Below are 24,512 nucleotides of genomic sequence, written 5' to 3'. Positions count from 1 at the left end.
CCTCAGTTCCTATATAAGCCTTGGGCTTTCTCATTACTGCAATATCAACACCTGGATGAAATACTCTTGCAAAGTGTTCATTTAGTAATTCTACTATTTTGACTGATTCAGTTACCTCCCTACCATTGGCATTCATGAAAATCATTTCGGCATATACATTCTTTCTTTTAATTGCAACATATTGAAAAAACTGTTTGGAATTCTCTTTAACCTGCATTTCTAACTTCCTTTAATAATCTGCTTTTGCCTTGCCTACCACACTAGTTACCCTTCTGGCCTATGCCTTGAGTGCTTCACCTCTTCTCCTTAAATTCTCTCCACAATTGTTTCTTTTTTTTCTGCTCCAGCTCAATGATGATATTCATTCATTTAACTCCCACTTGATTTACTCTCCTGACTCTAGATATGCAGTCTGCCATTATCTCTCTCAAACACTCCTTACCGTTTCCCATGGACTTTCAACATTCAGCCATTGCAGTTTTACATGACATGGCACCGATCCAAGAAATCTCCTAAACTTGTCATATTTACCAGCCCTGCAATTCCACATATATCCCATCTTAACTGAAAATTCCACACATTTAGCCACCTCCCAGGTGAAGACCATATGATCACTCTCACCAACTGGTGGCAACATAGTCATCTTCATTAAAGACAGATGCAGTTACCAGATAAAGCACTCTTGAACCCCTAGTATATTCCATCACATGCTGTCTAAAGTAACTGTCCCTTAATAACTGCATAAATTCCATTTCCTTCCTCCTGTGTGCATCTCCTCCTTCCAATCTATGTTCCCATTGTTGAAATCACCCATAAAAATTACCTGTCGTCCACTCATTGAGTCTATTTGCCAATGCATATTATCTGCATAATCTTTTTCATCCCCTTGTCTATAGCAGCATCCAACTGTATATTTTGTTCTGCTGGCCTCAATCTCACACCAGATAGCCTCAAATGTGTAATTTTCACTGGCCTGCAGTGGAACTTCTACTCGCTTTGGTTGCAATTCATCAGCAACACTCCCCCCCCCCCATTCTTTTCTCTCTATCCTCTCTGAACATGCTATATTCTTCACATTCTATCCCAATAACTATATCATCTCCTGTTAGCCATGTCTCACTAATGCCAATAACTTTTGCCCAGGATGTACCAACAAATGCCAAAAATTCCTCCTGCTTGTTCCAAATGCTCCTGCCATTAGTGTAAAGTGCAAAAGCCCTTTAGGCCCACCACTATCCTGACATTTTATACTAACTATCCCATTCTGGTTTGTTACCAGTAGTAACAACTTAGACATATTATACACATTATTACACTCAACTGCCTCACTGATGTCTGCATATCCACTTAACATCTTCCCTCCCAAAAGCTCTAGTTTCCCTGATTCTGCACATCCACTTTCACTTCATTCAACAACATTTGATGATGAGATGATTTATGGTTTTAATGGCAAGATCAGCATAGGCAATACTGCTGCATGTCCAAGGTTATGGCAGTACACAAGGTAAGACAATTACAAACATCCATGCCCACAGTGAATTCAAACCCGTGGCCTGTTGGTTGGATACATACTCCAAAGTGAAATACATACAGGAAAAGCTTGCTTAACGTAATTTTGATATGCACAATAATCAGGGCGACTGAGTGAAATGATACTTTCCCACTTTAAGAGAGTGATTAATCAGTTAATGTGTTTTTTTACGTTATACAAAATTTTACATTATGCAAAATTTTTTCTTGCCGATCTGCAGCGACACTTGTCAGTGTAGCAGCCAGTGGGCAGTGGCCACCAACAGCAGTTGACTCAAAGCTATCATTGCAAGCACACATGCAAAACTCTGTTTGCTTGCTCAATCACTTTTCCTTCATTTTGCTTTAATTTAGATACCTGTATGGCTTTATTATATTCAACCTCTGATATGGAAAAGAAAAGTAATTACGTTAGAGGAAAAGTTGGAAGTCATTAAGAGACATGAAAGTGGCGCTAGTAATAACAATGACTGTGCAAGACCTGGGATATGGCAAGTCTACAGTTCGGACTATATTAAATAAGAGGAAATAATACAAAGAACAAGGAGAAGTTGCTACTACTTCTTTAAGCATGCAGATCACCCAAATAGAAACCATTTAATGATCGAGATGGAACGTCTTTTATCACTCTGGATTGAGGATTGTAACCAAAAAATAATACTTCTTAGTACAAGGAATATTCAGGCAAAAGCTCTCAATATTTTTACATCATTGAAAGAGACCAAACTTTTAAACTTAAAAAAAAAAAAAAATGATTTTATTTGTTTTAATAACCCAGCTAATAATGTTATTGAAGAAATCAAGTACAAATGGAAAAGAATAGATAATGAAGATGTGAAAAACTTGCTCGATTTCTATTCAGAACATTTAAGCAAGAATGATCTCCTTCAACTAGAACAGCATGCATATGAAGAAGAAGATAAAGAGTGCAAACAAGAGGGGGAATATTATGGCTAAGAAGCTAACTACAAAAGAACTTGAACTAGTTTTCAATCACATTGAGCATGCTAAAGAAATTTTGTTTGATGCTGATCCTGATATAGAATGAAGCTTTGAAGTCCATCAAAATCTTGATAAAGTGATCAGCAGCTATCGCAAATTGCATGACAAGATGAAAAAGTCGAGCACTATTCAAATATCTTTACTTAACTGATGGATGAAATTATTCCTGTTTATTATATTCGCTTGATGCAATTTCACTTGGTGGGCATTAATTGATGGATTAATAAATCATGTTAAGTGAGGTTTTCCTGTAGTTAATTCTCTTGTTAACAGTTTGAAAATAAATTGTAATCAGAAATATCTGTAGTTTGAATAGTTGGTTAAATATCTCCCCCACAAACAAATAACTAGTTAAACTGTACAACATAGCATTTTGGAAAGAAAAAAAAACAGCTACACTGTTTTTTTTTCTTTCCAAAAGGAGATTCTATCACATCAAAAAGGTACAAAGATATTCCTATCAGATAATTTATAATTTTTTGATAATAAAACCGAAGTGATTATTATGAATTAGAAATTAATAATGATATATTATTATGAATTCATAACAAATTTCATTATGAAACAATTATGATAAAATAGCAAATATATTTATCATATAAATTTTTTGTGTGAAAAATTTTTCCATGACGAGTGATGTTAACAGTTAAAGGAAGAATATTCCCACAATGAAGTTTTAGGCTAAACATTTTCCTGTGATTAATTTTCTACAATGAATTTTTCCCATGATGAATTTTCTGGAAAATAACTTTTCTGCGATGAATTTTTAGTGAACACGAGTACTCCAAGGTTTGTCAGTGCTTCTATAATATAATTATGTTCCTAGAAATTCTTATGCAATGTCAAATCATGCAATAATAAGTAACAAGGCTTATGAAAAAAATTGGGTTAAGGGTAGACCACCCAAGATTGAACACATTCATAGCCAAACAATTTGCATAATGCTCATGGGGTGCATCTAAATGGTTTTGGTGTTAGATATCTAGAGAGCTTTGTTCACCGAACATGCTGAAGCACAAATTCAGGAAAACTTAAGCAATTAAAGTTGAAGCAGGAGGGTTTGTGTGAAGGCACCCATGAGGTGAGTGTGTGAATGACCAAGTGCAGAATCTGGTCTCTCAAGCAAAAAATTGAACAGGGAAGTAAAATCAGGAAGTAAAAGTGGGTGGGGGCCTAAAGGGATGCTGCAGTTTCTATATACTAATGTCAGAAGTATCAGGAATTTCCTTACATTAGGAAGGTTCTAAGACTGCAGTAGCAAATTATAGACAATCAGTATCTCAGGTAAAAGTACTGGAAAAATTGGTCAAAAAGAGAATTTAAGAATGGATTGATAAAAAACATGATACTGTATGAGGGGCAACATGGCTTTGTGAAGGATCATACATGCCTTAGTAATTTACTAACTTTTTATAATAGAGTTGAATAAAGGGAAATGGCTACACGACAATTCTGCAAGATTTTGCAAAAGCATTTGACAGAATACCATACACGGACTCTGTTACACAAATTAGAACAAATGGAGATGGATAAGACACTGGTTATGTGGATAAGATGGTGGCTACTGGACAGATATCAAAAAGTATATGGAGGGGCAGAATCAAGGCGAAAACAGGCGATAACCTGAAACTCAAGTGGTATGGTCATTTAAACAGAATGGCAGAGTAAAGATTAACAGAAAATACCTGGCAGGAAACAGGTATTTTCTGCCAGGCTGGCAGGAAAAAGACCTAGAGGAAGACCAAGATATAGGTGGATTGATACAGTAAAAAGTGGCTTAGAAGACAGAAATATAAGATCTAATAATGTTGGAGTCTTGAAAGATAACAGATTGATTTGGAGGAAAATTGTTGATAGGAAGTTAGTCGTGATGTAAGTTCTTCATGCAGTACTATCATAATATCCTGAGTGTACATGTCAGGAATTTGATGTTGATGAGAAATTAGGTAAAGTAATAGTTAACCATGGTAATGTGGAGAGCTTGCAGGATAATTTAAATAGGCTGTCAGTATGGACCAAAGGTATTGGATATCTGTTTAATGTGGAGAAATGTAAAGTTATGCATTTTGGGATAAATAGATTACAAGCTGTGTACCACATTGATGGAACTGTACCCCAGGAAATAGATAAAGCTAGAGATTTAGGGATGGTGGTGGGGATGATAAAGTTTCTTGGGGATGAGGAAGTGGTGGAGAAGATTCAGAAGGCCTCCACCCACCTTTACTTCCTAATTTGACTTCCCTATTGAATATTTTTGCTTGAGAAACTAGATTCTGCACTTGGTCATTCACACACTTGCCTCATGGGTACCTTCACACAAACTCTCCTGCTTCCACTTTAATTGCTTAAGTTTTTCTGAGTTTGTGTTCAGCATATTTGGTGAACAAAGCTCTCTAGATACCTAATACCAAAACCATTCAGATGCAGCCCATTAGCATGATGCAAATCCTTATTTCTGTCAAACACAGACCACAGATCCACAAATCCTACATCGTTACATCATTCCTATCAACCAACTTCTGCAGAAATTGGTTGATAGGAAGAAAAGATGGGATGTGATAGAAACATTTAAGATGCTTAAAGAGTTTTATAGGACTAATGAAGGAGAAATTCAGCACTTGGCTAGAGGAACAAGAACAGGTCATCCCTGGAAGTTGAATAAAGCTTTGGTTAGTAGGGGTGTCAAGACCAGATTTTTTGCTTGGAGAGTTGTGAATGAGTGGAATGGGTTGCCAGTGTCCGTTTTTGAGTGCTTTGTTTATCACTTTCTCAACCTCAACCATACTTGATGAAGTTGAGAAAGTGCTTCTTAGCTGATGTTGATTCTAAAAATACTCTCAGACCTATAATGACTTATGTGTAATAAAGATATTTTCCTCCATCTGATCTTCTGTGAAGGAGTAAAGGAGTATCCAGAGCATAGTCTGCAAATCCCAACTTGCCATACATGTGATCATGGATGTAATTTTTATGTTCTTCAAGGCAGATGTTAATGGATCTACCAGCCTGTCCAAACAAACTGCAGCCACTACGAACTTTGTACACTCTATTTGTATACTCTAGGGTGTTCCAGAGGATGAGTAGATCTTTAGGTGAATATGAAGGTAGCTAGCTGAATGAAGGGGTTGAAAATGACTTGGAGATCATATTTGTAGAGCACTGGCTATTTTTTTTCCTGGTGTACCCTTAACATAGCGTATAGTGCCATTCTGCATCATTCTATACTGTAATCATTATCTTCTAGCCAATGCATGCATTTCTCAAATGCATTAAAAACTGGATTAATTTGAGAAAACTGAATGGTGACTTGCTGGAGTTCTTCCTGCTCCTCTTCAGCAACAAGCTGTTGCAGATCTGACAGTTCTGCATGGGACTGAAGCAACTTGTGTGATTCTTCCTCCACCTCATTAAACTCTGCCTGCTTTGCAAAAGCAACACAATTTGCTGGGGCTGCCAAACGCCATGTAAACAGTCTTCTGACACTTCATTCCACGCGTCTACAATAATGTCGACTGCATTTTTAAATCTCTTCCAAAACACAAGAAATGCTTGTTTATTTTCACTTTCTGTTGATACAGCATCTTAAGTGCTTAACAGAAATAATAACTCCTTGAGGGATGAAAACAGGAGCTCTGTCATTCCTTTTTTCCTGTGCCTGAAGTAAGTATCTAGAGTAGACTTTATGATCCTTTTCAAGGCTCATGGATTGGCTACATGATAAACAATAATATGCCTCTTCAGTTTTAGGTCACCATTCGCATTTGTTCCCATTGGGAGCTTGTGCTTCCTTCCTTGCAGTATGTTTGTAATGGTATTTTTTTTCCAATAAAGTCCAGTTTCATCAAAATTGAAAATCTGATGTGATGTATAGCCTTCTTCCTCTATTATTTTTTGCAGTATAGTGGAAATAACTTTGCTGCTGCATCTGCATGCATGGCTCCACATGTAATTTCACATTATGTAGCCAGTGATTTTCCTGAAATTATCACACCAACCCCACTACTGACATTAAAGGGAGGCACTTCAAGTTTTTTGGCTTCTTTCTCTGAGGTCTTCATATACTGCTAATGCATTTGCTTTTATTGTGGGCAAACTTATTCTTGATTTATTTGCCTGATCTTCTATACAAACACAAAATGTTCCATCTCTTCCAGTTCTTTATGTCTGGATCTAATAGATTTTGTTACACTTGTGATTGATCATGCTATATTTTTTAACTGCTTGCAGTGTTGCCTCATTTATTATGCCTGTAGCACATATAACATTCATTTCATTCAAAGTATTACATTACAGAATTTCATGCTTTTTTACCTATCGATACTGATTTTCTTTTCTATTTCCACCTGAAATTTAATCATCAACATACATTCTTCTTTGTTACAAACTTTTCATTTGGTTTACTCATTTTTTGGAATAAAAATGCATATAAAAAATATGCAACAAATTATAAAAACAAGGCAGCGTCATGTGTAGCAACTGAGTGAGAGGAGGCCAAGTGTTCAGCTGGGTAATGCTCTATATTCACCTGCAGTTCTTGTTAGTGCAAAATGAGTTTTCATTTTCCTCATTAACAGGAGGAAAACCATGTATAAGCAGATTTATTTTGTGCATGCTGTACACCTCTGAAAACACTTCCACAGCTACTGAAATATATGCTATTTCTATGATCTCCTCAAAACCAATCGGAAAAATTTGGAATATTCCAATATTTTGAACCATATTAAAAATTATTCTAATTCTGTGAATATTTTCAAATGATAGTTTTCTTATAATTTATATTACATTCCATGTGTTTACATGGTTATATAATGTACAAAGTACGTAGATTTAGATGATGCTAATTCATATTTGGTAATAATTATTTTCTATGCAATAAATTAGAATTGCAAATCATTTAATGCATTTTCTTTGATTATTCTAATTTTTTGATTTGGAGGTGTAGAAATGAGTATACTTATATGCATTTGGTAACTAACTATCCAGAGAAAATAATACTGCATATTATGTTATGTGTTTACGTAGTTAATATAATCTACAAAGTATTCTAATTTTTTGATTCGGAGGTGTAGAAATGAGTATACTTATATGCATTTGGTAACTAACTATCCAGAGAAAATAATACTGCATATTATGTTATGTGTTTACGTAGTTAATATAATCTACAAAGTATTCTAATTTTTTGATTCGGAGGTGTAGAAATGAGTATACTTATATGCATTTGGTAACTAACTATCCAGAGAAAATAATACTGTGTATTATGTTATGTGTTTACGTAGTTAATATAATCTACAAAGTACGTAGATTTAGATGATGCTAATTCATATTTGGTAATAATTATTTTTTATGCAATAAATTAGAATTGCAAATCATTCAACACAATTTCTTTGATTATTCTAATTGTTTGATTCAGAGGTACACGCCTACATTACCCTTCTTATCAACTGTGTATGAACCAATTCATGATCTATAAACATGTGTTATGAGGACTGACTGCAGCAAATTAGGAATAGGATTTGAGATAAGATTATTTATATTATAAAGAAGAGTGGGAAAAGCACAAAGCCCCTGGATATTCAAGCATTCATGAAATCCAAAGAAAGGAACCATCCATCATGAAATGTAGCGAACAGCCAGAGAAGAATTCAGTGAACCAACTGCAAAGGGTAGTTGGTTCACCAATGCACGACTCAAGTCCAAAAGTGAGCAATGCTAGCTGGGAGAGCTGCTCCAGAATCAGTGATAATCAGAGGCTGCAAAGCTGAATAAATACTGATGATACTCTGAGAGCAACAGAATGACAGTATGAGCAATTCAAATTATTATCCCAGATTAAACCAAAAATTTGGTTTAATCTGGTCAGTCAGCATGCTATACAAGAGGGAAGAAAAAAAAGGTTCTACAAGGAAAACATCAAATTCCTGATATATACTCTAAAGGGAGTACAGGATATTATGATAGTAATGATGTGATGTTTTCATGTAGTACTGATTTCTACGGACAATTTCCCTCCAAATTAATCTGTTATGTGTTGAAACTCCAATATTATCAGATCTTATATATCTGTCTTCTAAGGTACATCTTAATGTATCAATCCACGTAGATCTTGGTCTTCTTTCGGATCTTTCTCCTGCTATCATAGCAAAAAAAAAAAAGTGTTTTGTTAACCTTTCCTTTCCCATTCTGTTTACATGACCATACCACTTGATATTAGCTCTGCTAATATCATTTATAAATATGATACTGCCACTGATGCCATCTGTTCACCCCCCGCCTCATCTTTCTCAGAAATTTCACACCTGTAGTCTCCAGTCTGATCCAGTCCAGTCCAATCAAGTGTTATTTCCAGTCCAGTTCCTAAATCCATAAGTTAAAATTAATTTGAGCATTTGTCTTGTATAGCTAGTTTAGTGTTTTGACTAATTTCTCTCTTATTTCATATAAATTTATTCGGTTCATTTCCTATATATCATCATCATCATCAAATTCCTGCCATGTACCCTCAAGGGGAGTACAGGATATGACAGTACTACATGAAAAATTTACATCATTACTAACTTCCTATCTACAATTTTCCTCCAAATCAGTCTGTTACTTGTCAAGACTCCAACATTATCAGATCTTATATTTCTATCATCTAAGGCACTTTGTACCGTATCAATCCACCTATATCTTGGTTTTCCTCTGGGTCGTTTTCCTGCCAACCTGGCAGAGAACACTTGTTTTGCTAATCTTTCCTCTCCCATTCTATTTAAGTGACCATACCACCTGAGATTAGCTCTGCTAACACATTCCTGGATGCTGACAATGTCAAGTTCTTTCCTAATATCCTCATTTTTAATATGATACTGCCATTGATGCCATCTGTTTACGCCTCTAATCTTTCTCAGGACTCTCATATCTGCGGTCTTCAGTCTTTGGTCAAGTGTTTTACTTCTGACCCAGCTCTCAGATCCATAAGTTAAAACTGGTTTGAACACTATCTTGTATACAGCTAATTTAGTGTTCCTACTAATTTCTCTCTTATTCCATATGAATTTATTCAATTGACTTCCCACCATACCAGCTTTGCTGATTCTGTTGTCTATTTCTATATTTAATTTACCATCTTCGGTAAAAATTGTGCCTAAGTAACTGAAACGTTTTACTTGTTCCACAGGTTCTCCATTCACAACACAGTTGACATTTTCAATGATTCTGCCTATTTTCATCATCTTTGTCTTTTTATTGCTGACCTTCATACCATATCTATTACAACAGCTATTCAATTTAGTCAGAGAATCTTGCAGACTTGTAGCGGATTTATTCAGAAGTATAACATCATCCGCATAAAGCAAAGAGCTGACATTAACATCTCCAATTTTGATATCAGGTTTAATACCACTTTCCTTCATAATGTGATCCATATAGATAATGAATAACAGAGGGGATAATGTACATCCTTGTCTCACACCAGATTTAACATTAAACCATCTTCCTGTACTTCCTTCAATTCTAACTGCTGACATACAACTCAAATAAAGACTAAGTATTGCTTGATATAATGCTCCATTGACACCATATAACTGCAGCGTATTGAATAGCTTCTCTCTTGGCACCTTGTCATATGCCTTTTCCAAATCAACAAAACTTAAATACAGATCTTTGTTATACTCCCATGCTTTCTCCACTATTTGTCGTAAAGTGAAGATCTGATCCTGACAGCCTCTATTTGGCCTGAATCCAGCTTGTTCTTCACCAAGCTTTTCTTCCACAATTCTTCTCAATCGTTTCTCAAGTATACTTGCATAGATCTTGCCAGGAACACTCAGTAGGGAAATACCTCTGTAATTCTCACATTCAGTTTTATTTCCCTTTTTATATATGGGTACTATGAGAGCTCTACTCCAATCATCGGGAATTCGTCCCTCAGTCCAGGCCTTCTGAACTATGCAGTGCAGCCACTGTAAGACTTTTATACCACCATACTTCAGCATTTCTAGTCGAATATCATCTACTCCTGCTGCCTTTCCACATTTCAAGCCTTTGATGGCTTTTTCTACTTCAAGTATGAATATGTATTCCTGACTGTATGCCTGGTCAATGTTTTTTTATCACTGTGCTGTCATCACTGCTTGTTTCATTTAGCAGTTTTTCAAAGTAATTACTCCATATTTCAAGGATATCTTTTTCTCCTGTTTTCATGTCACCTTTATCATCTCTAACTCCTTTTACAGCACTCTTTCCTCCATTCCTAAGCTTCTTCAACAACTTCCAGAATATTTTGCCACCTTCTTGATATTTATTTTCTATATTCTTGCCAAAGTCCTCCCATGACTTTTGTTTAGCTAGTTTTACACACTGTTTAGCTTTCTTATATTTGTCTCTGTATTCTGTAAAAGTAAAAGCTGACTTATTTGCCAGGAACTTTTGATATGCTTTCTTCTTTTCCTTCACTGCCTCTTTAACTTCCTGTGTCCACCAGGGAGTTCTGAATTTTTTATCCTTGCACACAACCTCACCACATGCCTCTCTGGTAGAATCAATCAATGTTTTCTTCAGAGTTTGCCACTGAATCTCCAAGGTTTGATTCCTGTTCTCAAACTCTTTCATTTTCTTTTCAATAATCTTTCTGTATTTTAGTCTACAGTTCACATCTGAGAGCTGCTCAACTTTTATTCGCTTTAAAACTTTCTTACATGTTATTCTTTTCAATATGAAATTCAATTTTATCCTGCTCAAGACTAAATAGTGATCACTTCCAATTTCAAATCCTCTGTACACTCTGGTGTCCTGCACCAGGGAGAAAACATCACTATCAACAATAACATAGTCAATGAGACTTTTCTTATTCCTAGCCTCTTCTCTCCATGTGAATTTGTGCACATTTTTATGTTGGAACATGGTGTTAGTAATAACCAGTGTCCATGTCCTGAGCAGAAATCCAACAGATATTTGCCATTATTATTAGCTTTGCTCTTTTCTCCAAATTTTCCCAAAATATTTTTATATGTCTCACAATCATTTCCTACTCTGGTATTTAGATCCCCAACAAGGACCAACTTTTCCTTTTTCATTGTGTCAGTTGCTTTTTCTAAAGCATCAAAAAATTCCTCCACTTCTACCTTAGTAGAACCTTCTGTGGGACCATAGGCACAAATAAGTCTCATTGTCCAGTTCCCCATTCTCATATTTGCCCACATTACTCTACTTGAGACTGACTGCCATTCAATTAGATTAGCCTCATATTTTGTGTTGAATACTATGGCTACTTCTTCTTTTCCTTGATTGTCATTGCCTGAATATAACATTTTGTATTTATTGCTCAGAAAGATCTCACCAGTTTTGGTCTTTTTTGTTTCAGTCACCCCTATTATGTCGATCTGGTACTTCCTATATATCAGCTTTGCTAATTCTATTATCTATTTTGACATTTAATTTGCCATCTTTGCTAAAAATCATGCCTAAATAGTTAAAATGTTTTACTTGTTTTATATAGGTTCTAAATTTAATATGCAGCTAACATTTCCAGTGTTCCTGCCTATTTTCATAGGAAGTCTTTTTATTGATGATTTTCACACCAAATTTATTACAGCTATTAGTTAGTTTAGATAAGGAATTCTGCAGACTTCTGGATTTGTTTAGGAGTACAATATTATCAGCATAAAGTAGAATGCCGAGTTGAATATCTCCAGTTTTGATATTTGGATTAACGTTACTTGCTTTCATAATGTGATTGATATAGATCAAGAATAATAGTGGAGATAATGTGCACTCTTGTTTCATACCTGATTTAACAAACCATCTTCTTTTATGTCCCTTAATTCTCACTTTGGACTTACAACTCAGATATATATTGCTCAGTATAAATTGTCCCATTTACACCATATAAACCATAGCATTTTGAATAGCTTTTCTCTTGGATCTTTGTCATATGCCTTTTTTAGGTTTACAAAATTTAAATACAGATCTTGTTATATTCCCATAATTTTTCAGCTATTTGTCTCAAAATGAAAATCTGATAATGACAACCTCTGGCCTGAACCCAGCTTTTTCTTTTCCAAGTTTCCTGTCCACAGTTATTCTTAGCCCTTTCTCAAGTATACTTATAGAAAAATCCTCTGTAATTGTCACATTTTATTTTCTTTTTATAAAAGAGAGAGCACTACTTCAATCTTCTAAAATAAGCAGCATAGCCATTGTGCACATTATCTCCATATTTGAGTAATTCTGGTTGAACTACTCCTGCTGCCTTTCCACTTTTCAGGTTTTTGATGGTTCTTGCCACCTCGAGTATTGATATGTGCTCCTGATTGCATTCCTCTTGAATGTTTTCTACCAGCATGTTTCTACTGCTGTTTCATTTAGCAATCTTTCAAAGTAATTACGCCAGACATTTAAGTCACCTTTACATCTCTGATTCTTTCTTCCATTTCTAAGTACTTTTTTAAGTAAGCTTTTTCAATAACTTCCTGAATATTTTGCCACTATCCTCATATTTATTTGCTGTGTCTTACCAAAGTCTTCCCATGTTTAGTTAGTTTTACTCAGAGTTTTGCTTTCTTATATTTTTTGCTATCTTTTTCAATAAGGAAATACTGTGAGTAGACATATTTAAATAAATTATAATACTGTTAGATTGTGATAGAGTGGAAATTTATGAACTCCTATCTTATCACAGTCTAACATGCTTTTCCAAACAAAAGAATGAGATAAATACAGTAAATTGCCTCTAAGTGTAAAATAAGTAATAAGTATATATGTATCAAGCATGTTCTGCTATAAAAGGGTAAATAAGTATGTATTTTGTGCCATTCACGAATGTGATTAGATAAATATTGAAGGTATAAAACAGTAACAGAGCATTATAAAAGTTCATGTATAAAAGAATTATAGAATGTAAGCACAAATTCAACAGTTGGGGGGGGGGGAGTCAAGTCCAAAGGTTACGGAGACGTATGCGAGGGAGCGGCTTGCCCCAAGCAAACAACGTGACGTCAGCGTACGTGCGACAGCAGGGGAGAGATATGGACGCCATGACGTAGTAGCACGTGTGAGATGGCTGGACATCGAAAAGGGCGAGAATCGCTGAGAAGAAGAGAGGGAAATATAAGGGTCATGCGACCCTGAAACAAGGCCTTTTGTTCCTGGATCTCCTGTGTGTTTGTCTCTCGTGGTGGCGTAGGGTGCGAGTGCCCTCGGTATCGGAGAAATTCCCAATAGGCAGCTACGGTCTCGGCGGCCGTATTCTCCGTGAAAAGAATATGGCCTTCTCTGTCCACAAAAGGCCAGTTTCCTGTGAACCTATGAAGCACTAAAGAACCAAAATGGGAAGATAAGTAAACTTTGTTTGTGTTACACTGATTATGAATGAAAGATTTGTGTCACATTAATATGTTATAGAAGAACATTAATGATATAGGATAGGATTGTATTGTTATCACTTTAGAAGAATATTGATTTTAACCTTACTATCTGTCGTTGTGTTAAAGTTCGCCTTTATACTGAATGAAGTTAAGGATATGTTAAAGTAAAGAATTGGCAAAAGTATAAAGAGTTTGTGAAAGATATGAATGTTATCTTGTGTAGTCTGACAGAGCTACGGAGTTTTAGATTGATTGTGATAATAGTGCATGACTAATGCATTAGCGAAGGTTAACATAATTCTTACTTTAGGAAACTACTGTATAATATTTTATGAGTGTAATAGTAGTGTTTGAATATTATATACCTTGTCTGGAACTCCCTTAAGATGGGATTTTAATTTATGTTATTATGTGTATCAACTTTTGAGTATAATAAACCTTGCTTTTGATTCTAACAAAGACTTTGTGATTTCTGGAATCCGATGCACCGCTTATAAAATATTAATGCAAACCTATGCGGGATATTAAAACGGTATATTTTGGCCACGTCTGCAGAGTTAATAGGTATCATTAAGTACTGTCCTGAGATTACCTCTTGGTTGTTAATATTAATTAATCTAATAGCGCTAAGTGGCGCAGCGAAACAAATAAATTTCTTGGTGTTTTACGAGAGGTAAATCTCAGACACTCTGATACTTTGGTACTGCCTCAATCTCGAGGAAATTCCATTGTCCCTCAGAGGTACCACGTGCTACCCAATAGAGTGTATTATGGAGATATAGCATAAAAGGTTGAAATAGTTGTGATAAGGAAGAAAGCGACACAACAATACCAGAATAAACTCAGGTAAAATATTATTTTATTAGTATAATTTTCATCTAAATATCAAAGCATCTTCAGTACATGTAAAAAGCTAATTGAACAATAACTGACAATTCCAAAAGGTGCCACTTAAGTAGCTAATGTAAGATAACTAAAAAAAGATCATCCAATTTCCTAACTTATAATATATATATATATATATATAATTAAATAAAATAAACTTAGGAATGATTAGCCGATTTAAAAAGTACTATCTCCCACAAAGGCAATAGACGTAGACCATTGGATCTGTTTAAGTTAGGAGAGTAAAGTTTCACGTTTCTTTATAAAGCCATTTCATGAGGTACTGACTTGTGAAGGACTATTTTTTTTTTTAATAAGTTAGGAAATTTAATGATCCTTTTTAGTTATCTTACATTAGCTACTTAGGTGTCCGCATGGTTAGCCGAGTGGTTACGCACTCCACAACCATATGCCTGGGAGAGGAGTGTCCTGTGTTTCGATTTTCGTAGCTGACGTGAGGAACTAAGGATCTTTCTCAGACATAGCCAAGCTAGCCGGACTTTGGCGTGGACTGCAGGGTTTTTCTGCACTGGTTTGCGAAGCAGGCAAACCAGTCTTAAGAACACAATGCTTCCCAGACAATTACACATGGTTGAGTGTGGGGGTAACAACCCCACCTCGTAGTGAGTTATGAAACCCAAAAAAATGGGAGGCCAAGGCCCTACATTGGGCTGTAGTGCTGAAGAAGAAGAGCTACTTATGTGGCACCTTTTGGAATTGTAGTTATTGTTCAATTAGCTTTTTACATGTACTGAAGATGCCTTTGATACTTAGGTGAAAATTATACTAATAAAATAATATTTTATGTGAGTTTATTCCAATATTATAATTTATTTTTTGCTATGTTCTCTCAGAGCATCAATTGACTTACTCACCAGGAACTTTCAATATGCTTTCTTCTTTTCTTTGACTACCTCTTTAACTTCACTCAATGTTTTCTTCAGGGTCTACTAATGAATCTCTAAGGTTATTCACACTGTCATTTTTTCTTGAGACTACAGTTCACCTCTGAAAGCTGCTCGATTTTGATTCTTTTTAAAACTTTCTTACATATTCTTCTTTTCAATATTGAAGGAAGAATTTTCATCTCCATATGAGAATGGCTAACTGACCTTTAGCTATATTGTTTAGAAACATTCCTCTTCTTTGATTACAAGAATTGAATCCTGATCTTCTCCACCAAAAGAGCATCACTGCTATCAGCTGCATTATCGAGGTCTAAGTGGTTTGAAAAAGTACCAAGTTTGCTTGTAGAGTAAGGTTCCCAGAATATCTAACTCACCCATTGCACTATAGATTTATAATGTTTTGTGAATAGGACTGTCAATAAATAAAAAAAAAAGCTATGCATCACCTATATTTATCATTAAGTCTTGCAGTTTACATAGTGACTCAGATTCATTCTGGCTTTGTAAGTGGTTATGAGCAGCAATTGCATATTCTCGTGTTGTAATAGAACTCCAGTTTGTATATATATTTACACCATAAGTTTTCTGTATTAATTGTCATTTTCGGTTATAAGGGATCCTCCTCGTCACATTTCAGTCAGTTAATCATGACTATCATATATGCTATATCAGTATTATATCATCAAGTCCAACTTATTCTGAATCATTACATACTTGTATTGAACATTCATCATCACTGTGCTTTAACGGAGGACCAGGAGATGAAGATTTATTTCCCATCTCTTCTTTCTGACTCAGTACCTAATATAAAACACAGAATTACATTGCAATTTTCCAAGGTTAACATTTACAATAAATAAACAATAAATTACACGATAACCACAGTAATTAACTTTAATGAAATGAAATTACAGATATTTTTACTGAAAATAACAGTACATCATCAGTGTGTAGAAACAAGCAATCAAAGGAAAAAATGGGAATATAAGGTACCTACGTACAAGGTATTCCTGTTCCTTTGATTTGCTTGTTTCTACATACGTACTACTATTTTCGGTATGAAATATCTGTACTTTCATTTCATTAATGTTCATTACTATGATTATCGTGTAATTTATTGTTTATAGTCATGTCACAGGTACCTTTAAAGATTAGATTTACAATAAATGTGTAATTAAAATAATTTATATAAAACATCACTTAAATGAATATCTAAAAAGTATTTCTCAAGTCATATGAAAAGTACTTCCTGCTGAAAGTGAGTTTTGGTTATACTATTATGATGGCTGTATAATGCTGCAGTAAAGATGGAGCCATGCAATCATGATTAAAATTGTGTTGTTAAGATTAAACTTTTATGGAAGTTTTCAATGGAATAGTAAAATTAAATTTACTTGAAAAGTATGTAAGATTCTAAGAAAAATGCCATTAGTATTAACAAAGAAAATGAAAAGAAACAAGCTCCTTCAGGTTGGACAAAAACTCCATCTTATTCAAAATGTTCCGAGGAGGTACAGAGAGTGTATATGACATCGAATTATAAATTAAAGACAGTTTCAAAAGTGGATACAATTTCGACAATCTAAACTAAAGTTCAACAAATAATTTTCAAAAGATGATCTTGAATAGCAGCTTATTCCATCACTTTTACACACCCAGGTCACATTACTAATGAATAAATAATGAAGGTTGCTCTTTATGTTCAGAGTTTTATAAAGTGCTTCTGGATCTGTTTTATAGAAATTAGTTAATTAAGAAATAACAAATGAGTACAGATACTGAAATAACCAGAGATGCTGATACTAAAAGCAATGTTTGTATTTCTTAGCTGAGATCCAAAGTTTCTGAACATTACAGAATTATGATAGCATGCACAAGCTGTCTTGATAATGCACTATGCGAATGATAGTTCTAAAACATTTCACACACAAGTGTTCAACATTAATAATGCATTAATAGCTGATGCAACTAAGACTATGAGGACAATATATTATTTCTTAATTGTGTGTGTTCTTCTGGCCAGTCTGTCTTGCGAGATGTAAACCTAATTTTTGGAAGGAAGAACCCTGTCACACCTCTACAGGAGACTGGCTAACTCATTCAACTGAAAAGTCATTGCAAAAAGTGTGAAGAAAGTAAGAAGAATGATAGCAGTGAGCTGACAGATGAAATGTGTGATAATGCAATTGGAAGAGTTAGTGTTACAAGAGGTATGAGTGATTACAAGAGGTATGAGTGACTGTATGAGCGGTGTGGTGGAAAATAAAGAGAATGATCAGATGGTAATGGAAAAGACAATGCACTTACATGGAGTTCTCCAAGAACAAAACATGAGATTGAGTGGTTGGATAAGTGCTTGTCAGATGATATGACACAGAAGTGAAAGAAAGGGGAGAGAAAACAGAGCATAAAACTGCAAAAGCATGACAATAAGGAGCAGATTTTATATGTCAATTCATTGATAAGAGGAATGTGATGAAATTGTGTTTCCCTGGTGCTAAGATTAAGGATATCAGTGATGCTGTAAGGATGCAAAGAGAATAAAGGTGAAGAGATGTTTATTTTGGCTAGCACCAATGATTTAGCAGGTGACCAGTGCAGTATGCAAGAAAACATGAAAGAATTACTAATGCATGCGAAAGAGTGAGAAAGTAAAAGTCTTGCATCAACTATGGGAACATAGATGAAATTCCCCATACCTTGACATAAAAGAGTAGAGATGGTCACAAACAGGGAAGGAAATGGAATACAGTAGCATGTAATGGAGGGGACATGAGGTTCAAGAGTGCTGGATCTGATCACAGTATCAGAGAACATAACACGAACCAACTAGTCATGCTACCTTCACTTGGAGAAAGCGATCATATAAGTCTTGACCTGAAAGATTGGCAGACATGCAGAATTTTCTGTTGAGAAGAGAAATATGTGAAATTACAAAACAGGTCATTATGACAAGCTGAGGAGTCAGCTTTCAATAAAGCCATGGCATAAGAATTTAGAGGGGGGGGGAGAGATGGTAGTGACGCTTGGGAGATGGTCAAGGGGTGTTTAAAGAAAGCAGTATCTGAATGTATAATTAGGGTCAGAAAGATAAATCAGGTAGGAGTTGGATGGATGAATAGTTTCATTAAGTAGGAATTACACAGAAAAGGTTGTGGAGAAATTATAAAGAAAAATATGATCAGCATGCCCATCTATAAGTATAAGGCACAGGCAAGAAAGGCGAGCAGTGTGATAAGGAAGACCAAAGCTAATTATGAGAAAAAGTTAGCTGATGAGCTGAAAGGAAATCATAAAGAGTTCTTTTGCTGTGTGGCAAGTAAAAGTAGGAATGACTAAGGAAGAATGATCTTAAAAAGTACTGATGGTTGGGAGGTAACAGGACCAAACCAAATCGTTGAATTACTGAGTGAGCATTTTGCAGAGGTATACCATCTAGATGGTGATATTGTAATGCCAGAATTGTGACACTGACTGATAGGAGAATAGCTATTGAAGAAATGGAGGTGCTTAAATTATTGCAGAACTTCAATACAAACACAGCATAAACATGAGGATTAAATGGTGTATCAGCCTGTGTATTACAAGAATGTGCAAGGGAATTATCAGCTCCTCTGATCCAAGCTGTTTAATTTAAACCTTAGTACTGTGAAGGTGTCAATAGAGTGGAAAGAGGACAAAATAGTCCCACTGCATAAAAGAGGCTCCAAGACAGAACTAGCAAATTATAGGCCAATCAGCATTTCAGGAATGGTGGCTAAGGTGTTGGAGAAATTGATGAAATACAGAATTCGGATCTGGATGGATAGGAATATGATACTCTATAAGACAACGTGGTTTTGTCTGGGGTAGGTCTTGCCTTAGTAATTTGCTTACTTTTTATAATAGGTGACAATGGAGTTGGATAAGGGAAATGGTTACTCATTGATACTGCTAGACTTTACAAAAGCATTTTGACAGGATTCCACATAGAACTCTACTGCATAAATTGGAGCAAATGAGGATGGATATGAATCTGGTAAATTGGATTAGAGGGTGGCTGATGGACAGATATCAAAGAGTAGTTTATGGTGGAGTTGAGTACAGAAGGCAAGTGACCAGTTGTGTACCACATGGCTCAAGTGCTTGGTCCTCTGTTGTTTAATTTGTATATCAACAATATACAAAATAATTTGACAGAAAATATTCAATTGTTTGCTGATGATGCTAAACTTGGAAGAGCAATGGTAAATGAGGGTGATGTAGAGATCCTGCAGGAAGAAGAAGACTTAAATAGGCTAGCAGTATGGACAAAGGTAAATGATTGCCAGTTTAATGTGACAGTATAAGGTGATGCAATTTGGGAAGAGATCACATGCTGCATACCATATTGATGGAACTGAACTGCAGGAAACTGATGAGGCAGACCAGGATTTGAAGTTTAGAGGGCATATTGCAAAAGTAACCAAAACAGCACATTGGATTACTTGGTTGTTGAAGAACACACTAATAAGCAGGGATAGAGACATATTGTTTTCCTTATATAAGGCTTTAATTAAGCCACATCTGAACAATTGCACAAAGATCTGAACACCCAGATTCCATGGGAGATGAAGAAGTAATGAAGAGGATCCAGAGGTAAGTGACAAAGACTGTGGCAAGTTATGGAATGCTTCCTATGAGAATGGATTAATGGTCAGTGGGCTTCAAAAACTAGCTGTTAAGTGAAAAAGAAGAGATGTGATAGGAAGGAAGAGAATAAGGGATCACCAGTGGAAATTGTGCAAGAGTGTAGGTAGCAAGACTGTTAGGAGATTTTTTGCTTTGACGGTAGTGAGTGGGTTGCCAGAGGTGAATGCGAGTGCTTCATCAGTGAATGAGTTTAAAGAGAGGTACAATAAATGAATAATGGATCTCCCACAATGAGATCTCTGACTCCATGGAGATGCCTATATAATAATAAATTTTAAGTACAATAGTGAAGAGATAATGAGTGGCCACTTCATGTTTTAACAGATTTAAAGAGGAATAAAAGAATTAATGCTAAGTCTGATAAACATGCTCAGAGAAATTTCTGTAGAAAATACAAGCAGAAGATTGTTTGAATTTTTTTATGGCACAAAGACATCAAAGGTCATACTGCACCACAACATAGGTCACAGCAGTATATATGGTAATTGGTTAGTAGGACAATCACAAACATCCATGTCCTTGGCAGGATTCAAACTTGCAGTCTCTTGGCTGGAGGGTAGATATGCTAACCATTCAGCCAACCAGGCTGGCACAAGCAAAAGAAATGAAATGTTTGTGCAAAACACAGTTCAGTGAACTCGTGAGAGGCAGATCATTAATCAACTTATATGTCCTGTACCGTTGTGTATTTTTTAGGGAGAAATCCAGGCATTAGGGATAATGACTTAGGGCATTACCTCTAATAGAAAGGCAGTATTCCATGGCTGGATATTTTTCTGACTTGTGTATTTAATACTTGTTCTGAGATAAAGTAATGCCTTGAGCTATACTTATTTTCATAAATGCAAGGAGGTGTGAATAATAATACCAAATAGCCTTGGTACATGTTCATATCATAAGTATCACAACAGGCCAACTTGTATCTTTAAAATAATGACAAGTTTTATTTTCTATTGCGACTGAGAAGTTTTAACTAAATAAGATTTTTTAAACTGCATACACCAAGGCTATGAGACCTGGAGCCCTGCTATGCCTTATCATGAATGCCACTGATTGTTCCCATACAAAATTTCTAACAACTTAACATCAGAACTCAAGATTAACCTGAAAAACTGTCTTGCATAACTTTCACATTTAAGGCAATTATATTGCAAAAGATAATGCAGTGATTGGTGTAACAGGGATTAATATGAGAATACTGGTAGATGAAATCCGTAGCTCAGTTGATATAGACGAAGCCCTCTGGTCAGAAAGACCTGGGTTTGATTCCCGTCCATGACGCGGGGAACTTTTATCTGGTCTCTTTCAACTAAAGGTGAGTTAGCCAGTCTCATATGGAGATAGAGGTTTTTTACCTCCCAGAAACTCAGGTTTTTCGTCCCTCAGAACAGGCAAACCAGTCAGTAGAACATGCAGTTTACAGACAAGAATACTTAGAGGCATAGGGGTAACTGCCTTATCCTCGTATTACGATTAAGAAATCCAAGGAAATCTCAATGTAATAAAGCCATGGAATTGGAGGGGGAGATCACCTGCATTTTACAGGAAAGTGCAAGAGAAATGGCATCCCTCACTAGTATGCTTAAGTCAGCACAAGAGCAGCATCCCAAAATAATGCAAACATGGCAAGACAGAATCACATAAAGAAGGCTCTGCAATAGAAGTAGCTAATTCAGGAATGTGTGGACAGGAATATGATATTTTGTAGGAGAATGGCATGACTTTGTGAAAGGAAGTCTTGTCTTAGTAAATTTGCATAATCAATCACCTGGGTTTTGCGGGACATGAAAGTGGTGCAATTAAATGGAAGCAAAATAGTGATTGGTTTGTAAAGTGCTTTCTGTGAATGTAGATTGAAGAGTTGTGGTTTACAGAGTTTAGCTGACAGGCAGAAGAGAGGATATGAGAGAAATATATAAGTTACTAAAGGGATTTTATAAAGTAGATGCTAAAGAAATCTTTCAATATGTGGGTTTGGATAGGCAAGAACAAGGGGAGGTCATCTCTGAAAGTATATAATGTGGGTAGCAGAGATGTAATGATTAGATGTTTTGCTTGAAGTAAATGAATGAAATGAGCTGAGGTTGTCATGAATGCTTTGTAGGTGAATTTAAGGAGAGGATAGGCATTGTATCAAAATGGTTAGTATGCACTTCATACAGTGCAGTTTTGGATTCCATGGAGATACCTATATAATAATATGCAAAACCTTCAAATTAAATAGGAACAAATCGCTTAGTTTCAACTTTTTTTAAAATTTTTTTTTTACAAACATACCAGTAGATGACATGTGAACTCATTTCTAAAATTCTTCCCAACCAAGAATTTTAGAAATGAGCCAGGGGTCATTTCTAAGCCAGGGGTCTTCAACGCATGGCCTGTGGGAAACAGAGCTGTTTGCTGTGGCCTGCCGGTCATTTTGAAAAAATAACTACTTAACATTGAAATGTGATTAAATAAAAAATACTTTCAATGAAGTCTGTGGGCCACTAAGCTATACTGCGGTACACCTTCCATTACTAAGAGTAAAAAGCATAAATCAAGTTATTCTTAATGGGCTTTTAATGAAAAGTGTACTAATTTGTACTTTTTTGTGCCAATTGATGATAAGCCATTGTGTTTAATTTGTCGTGAGTCAGTGTCAGTATCAAAAGAATACAATATAAAAAAAAACACTATGAGACAAAGCATGTGTCCAATTTCGATCACCTTCAAGGGTGGCTTTGTGTGAACAAAGTGAACTGTCTCCAAATTGACTTAAAATGCCAGCAGGATACGTTTAAAAGGCAGAGGGAAAAGAGAAAAGCGTGCGTCACAGTAAGTTATGTAATAGCTGAAAAAATTGCTAAAAAATCAAAAGCCTTCTTGGACGGTGAGTTTGTGAAAGAGTATCTCATCGCAGTTACCCCAGACAAAATGAGTTTGTCTGGGGTAACTGTAGCAAGATGTGTAGAAGAATTTGCCAATGACATTGAAGGAACTTTAAAAAATGGTCGTCTGAATTTACATCATATTCACTTGCTTTAGATGAGAGCACAGATGGGAAGGATACAGTACAACCGGCTATCTTTGTCCGTGGCATTGATCAACAATTCAATGTGACAGAAGAACTGCAAGCACTCGTACCTATGAAGAAAACGATGAAAGGCACTGATATCTTGAAGCCACCAAGAAAACGCTCCAGTGTTTCGATCTCAGCTTAACCAACCTCGAGGATGTGGTAACTGATGGTGCCCCTGCTATGGTGGAAAAGAATGAAGGGTTGCGCTGCTATGGAAAGAACCGGAACTAGAAGGAAAAGATTTCTTCCGTTACCACTATTTAATCTGCCAGGAGAATTTGTGCGCAAAAACTATTGGATTTGAGAATGTCATAAAAGTTATTGTGACTGTCGTCAACATTATTAGGGCAAGAGGATTAAATCATCATCAATTCCAACCCAAGAGTACGAAGCGGATCATGGTGATGTGGTTTATTACAGTGATGTGCATTGGTTGAGCAGAAAGAAGGTTCTTAAAAGAGTCTTTGATTTAAGGAGCAAAATACAGCAGTTCATGCAAATCAAGGGGAATCTGATTGTGGAATTTAACAATCTGAAGTGGATGACAGACTTTGCCTTTGTGACTGACATCTCGTTGCATATGAATGACCTAGATACACATCTACAATCCAAAGATCAACTGGTGCACAGTCTGTTTGATCACATCAAAGTTTTTGTGGCCAAGCTCAAACTTTGGGAGCCACAACTTGCAAAAAAAAGACTTAACTCATTTTCAGCTTCTGAGTCCAACTGTTCATCTCTTACAAAATTAGCAGTGTTGCGAAGTGAGTTCGAAGAGAGATTTAGTGATTTTTGTAACCAACAGTCTTCTTTAGATTTATTTTCAATGCCATTCGGTGTCAATGCTGCTGAAACGCCAAGCTCAGTACAAATTGAGCTGCTTGAACTACAAAACAACTCTTCTTTGAGAGAAAAATTATTCAATGTGCCCTTGCTTACATTTTACAAAGACTACATTTCTGAGGAAGCATTCCCTAATCTTCTCCAGCATGCTTTGAAGATGTGCACTTTGTTAGGAAGCACATACTTATGTGAGTAGTTCTTCTCCAGAATGAAGCATGTAAAGTCCAAGACAAAAACTCAGATTCTTGACCAACATCTCAAGAATACGCT

The 24,512-nt window shown here is 35.7% G+C and overlaps 1 protein-coding gene across 3 annotated transcripts in view; it reads right to left on the bottom strand.

Annotated features, from left to right (window-relative positions):
• LOC150093135 (triple functional domain protein-like) overlaps positions 1-24,512 on the bottom strand; it is a 396,873-nt gene that overhangs the window by 135,700 nt on the left and 236,661 nt on the right. For all 3 annotated transcript variants that reach the window (XM_090413319.1, XM_090413321.1, XM_090413320.1), the window contains one exon: positions 16,382-16,468. In XM_090413319.1, coding sequence (XP_090269445.1) covers positions 16,382-16,468 — 87 coding nt within the window. The remainder of the gene's footprint in view (positions 1-16,381; positions 16,469-24,512) is intronic.

This window comes from Typopeltis vanoorti, chromosome 24 (assembly GCF_054136105.1).
Source record: "Typopeltis vanoorti isolate ZY-2024b chromosome 24, IOZ_Tvanoo_1.0, whole genome shotgun sequence".
NCBI classification, from domain to species: Eukaryota; Metazoa; Arthropoda; class Arachnida; order Uropygi; family Thelyphonidae; genus Typopeltis; species Typopeltis vanoorti.
Note: the sequence above shows the minus strand (reverse complement) of the source record. Positions and strands in the feature narration are given on the sequence as shown.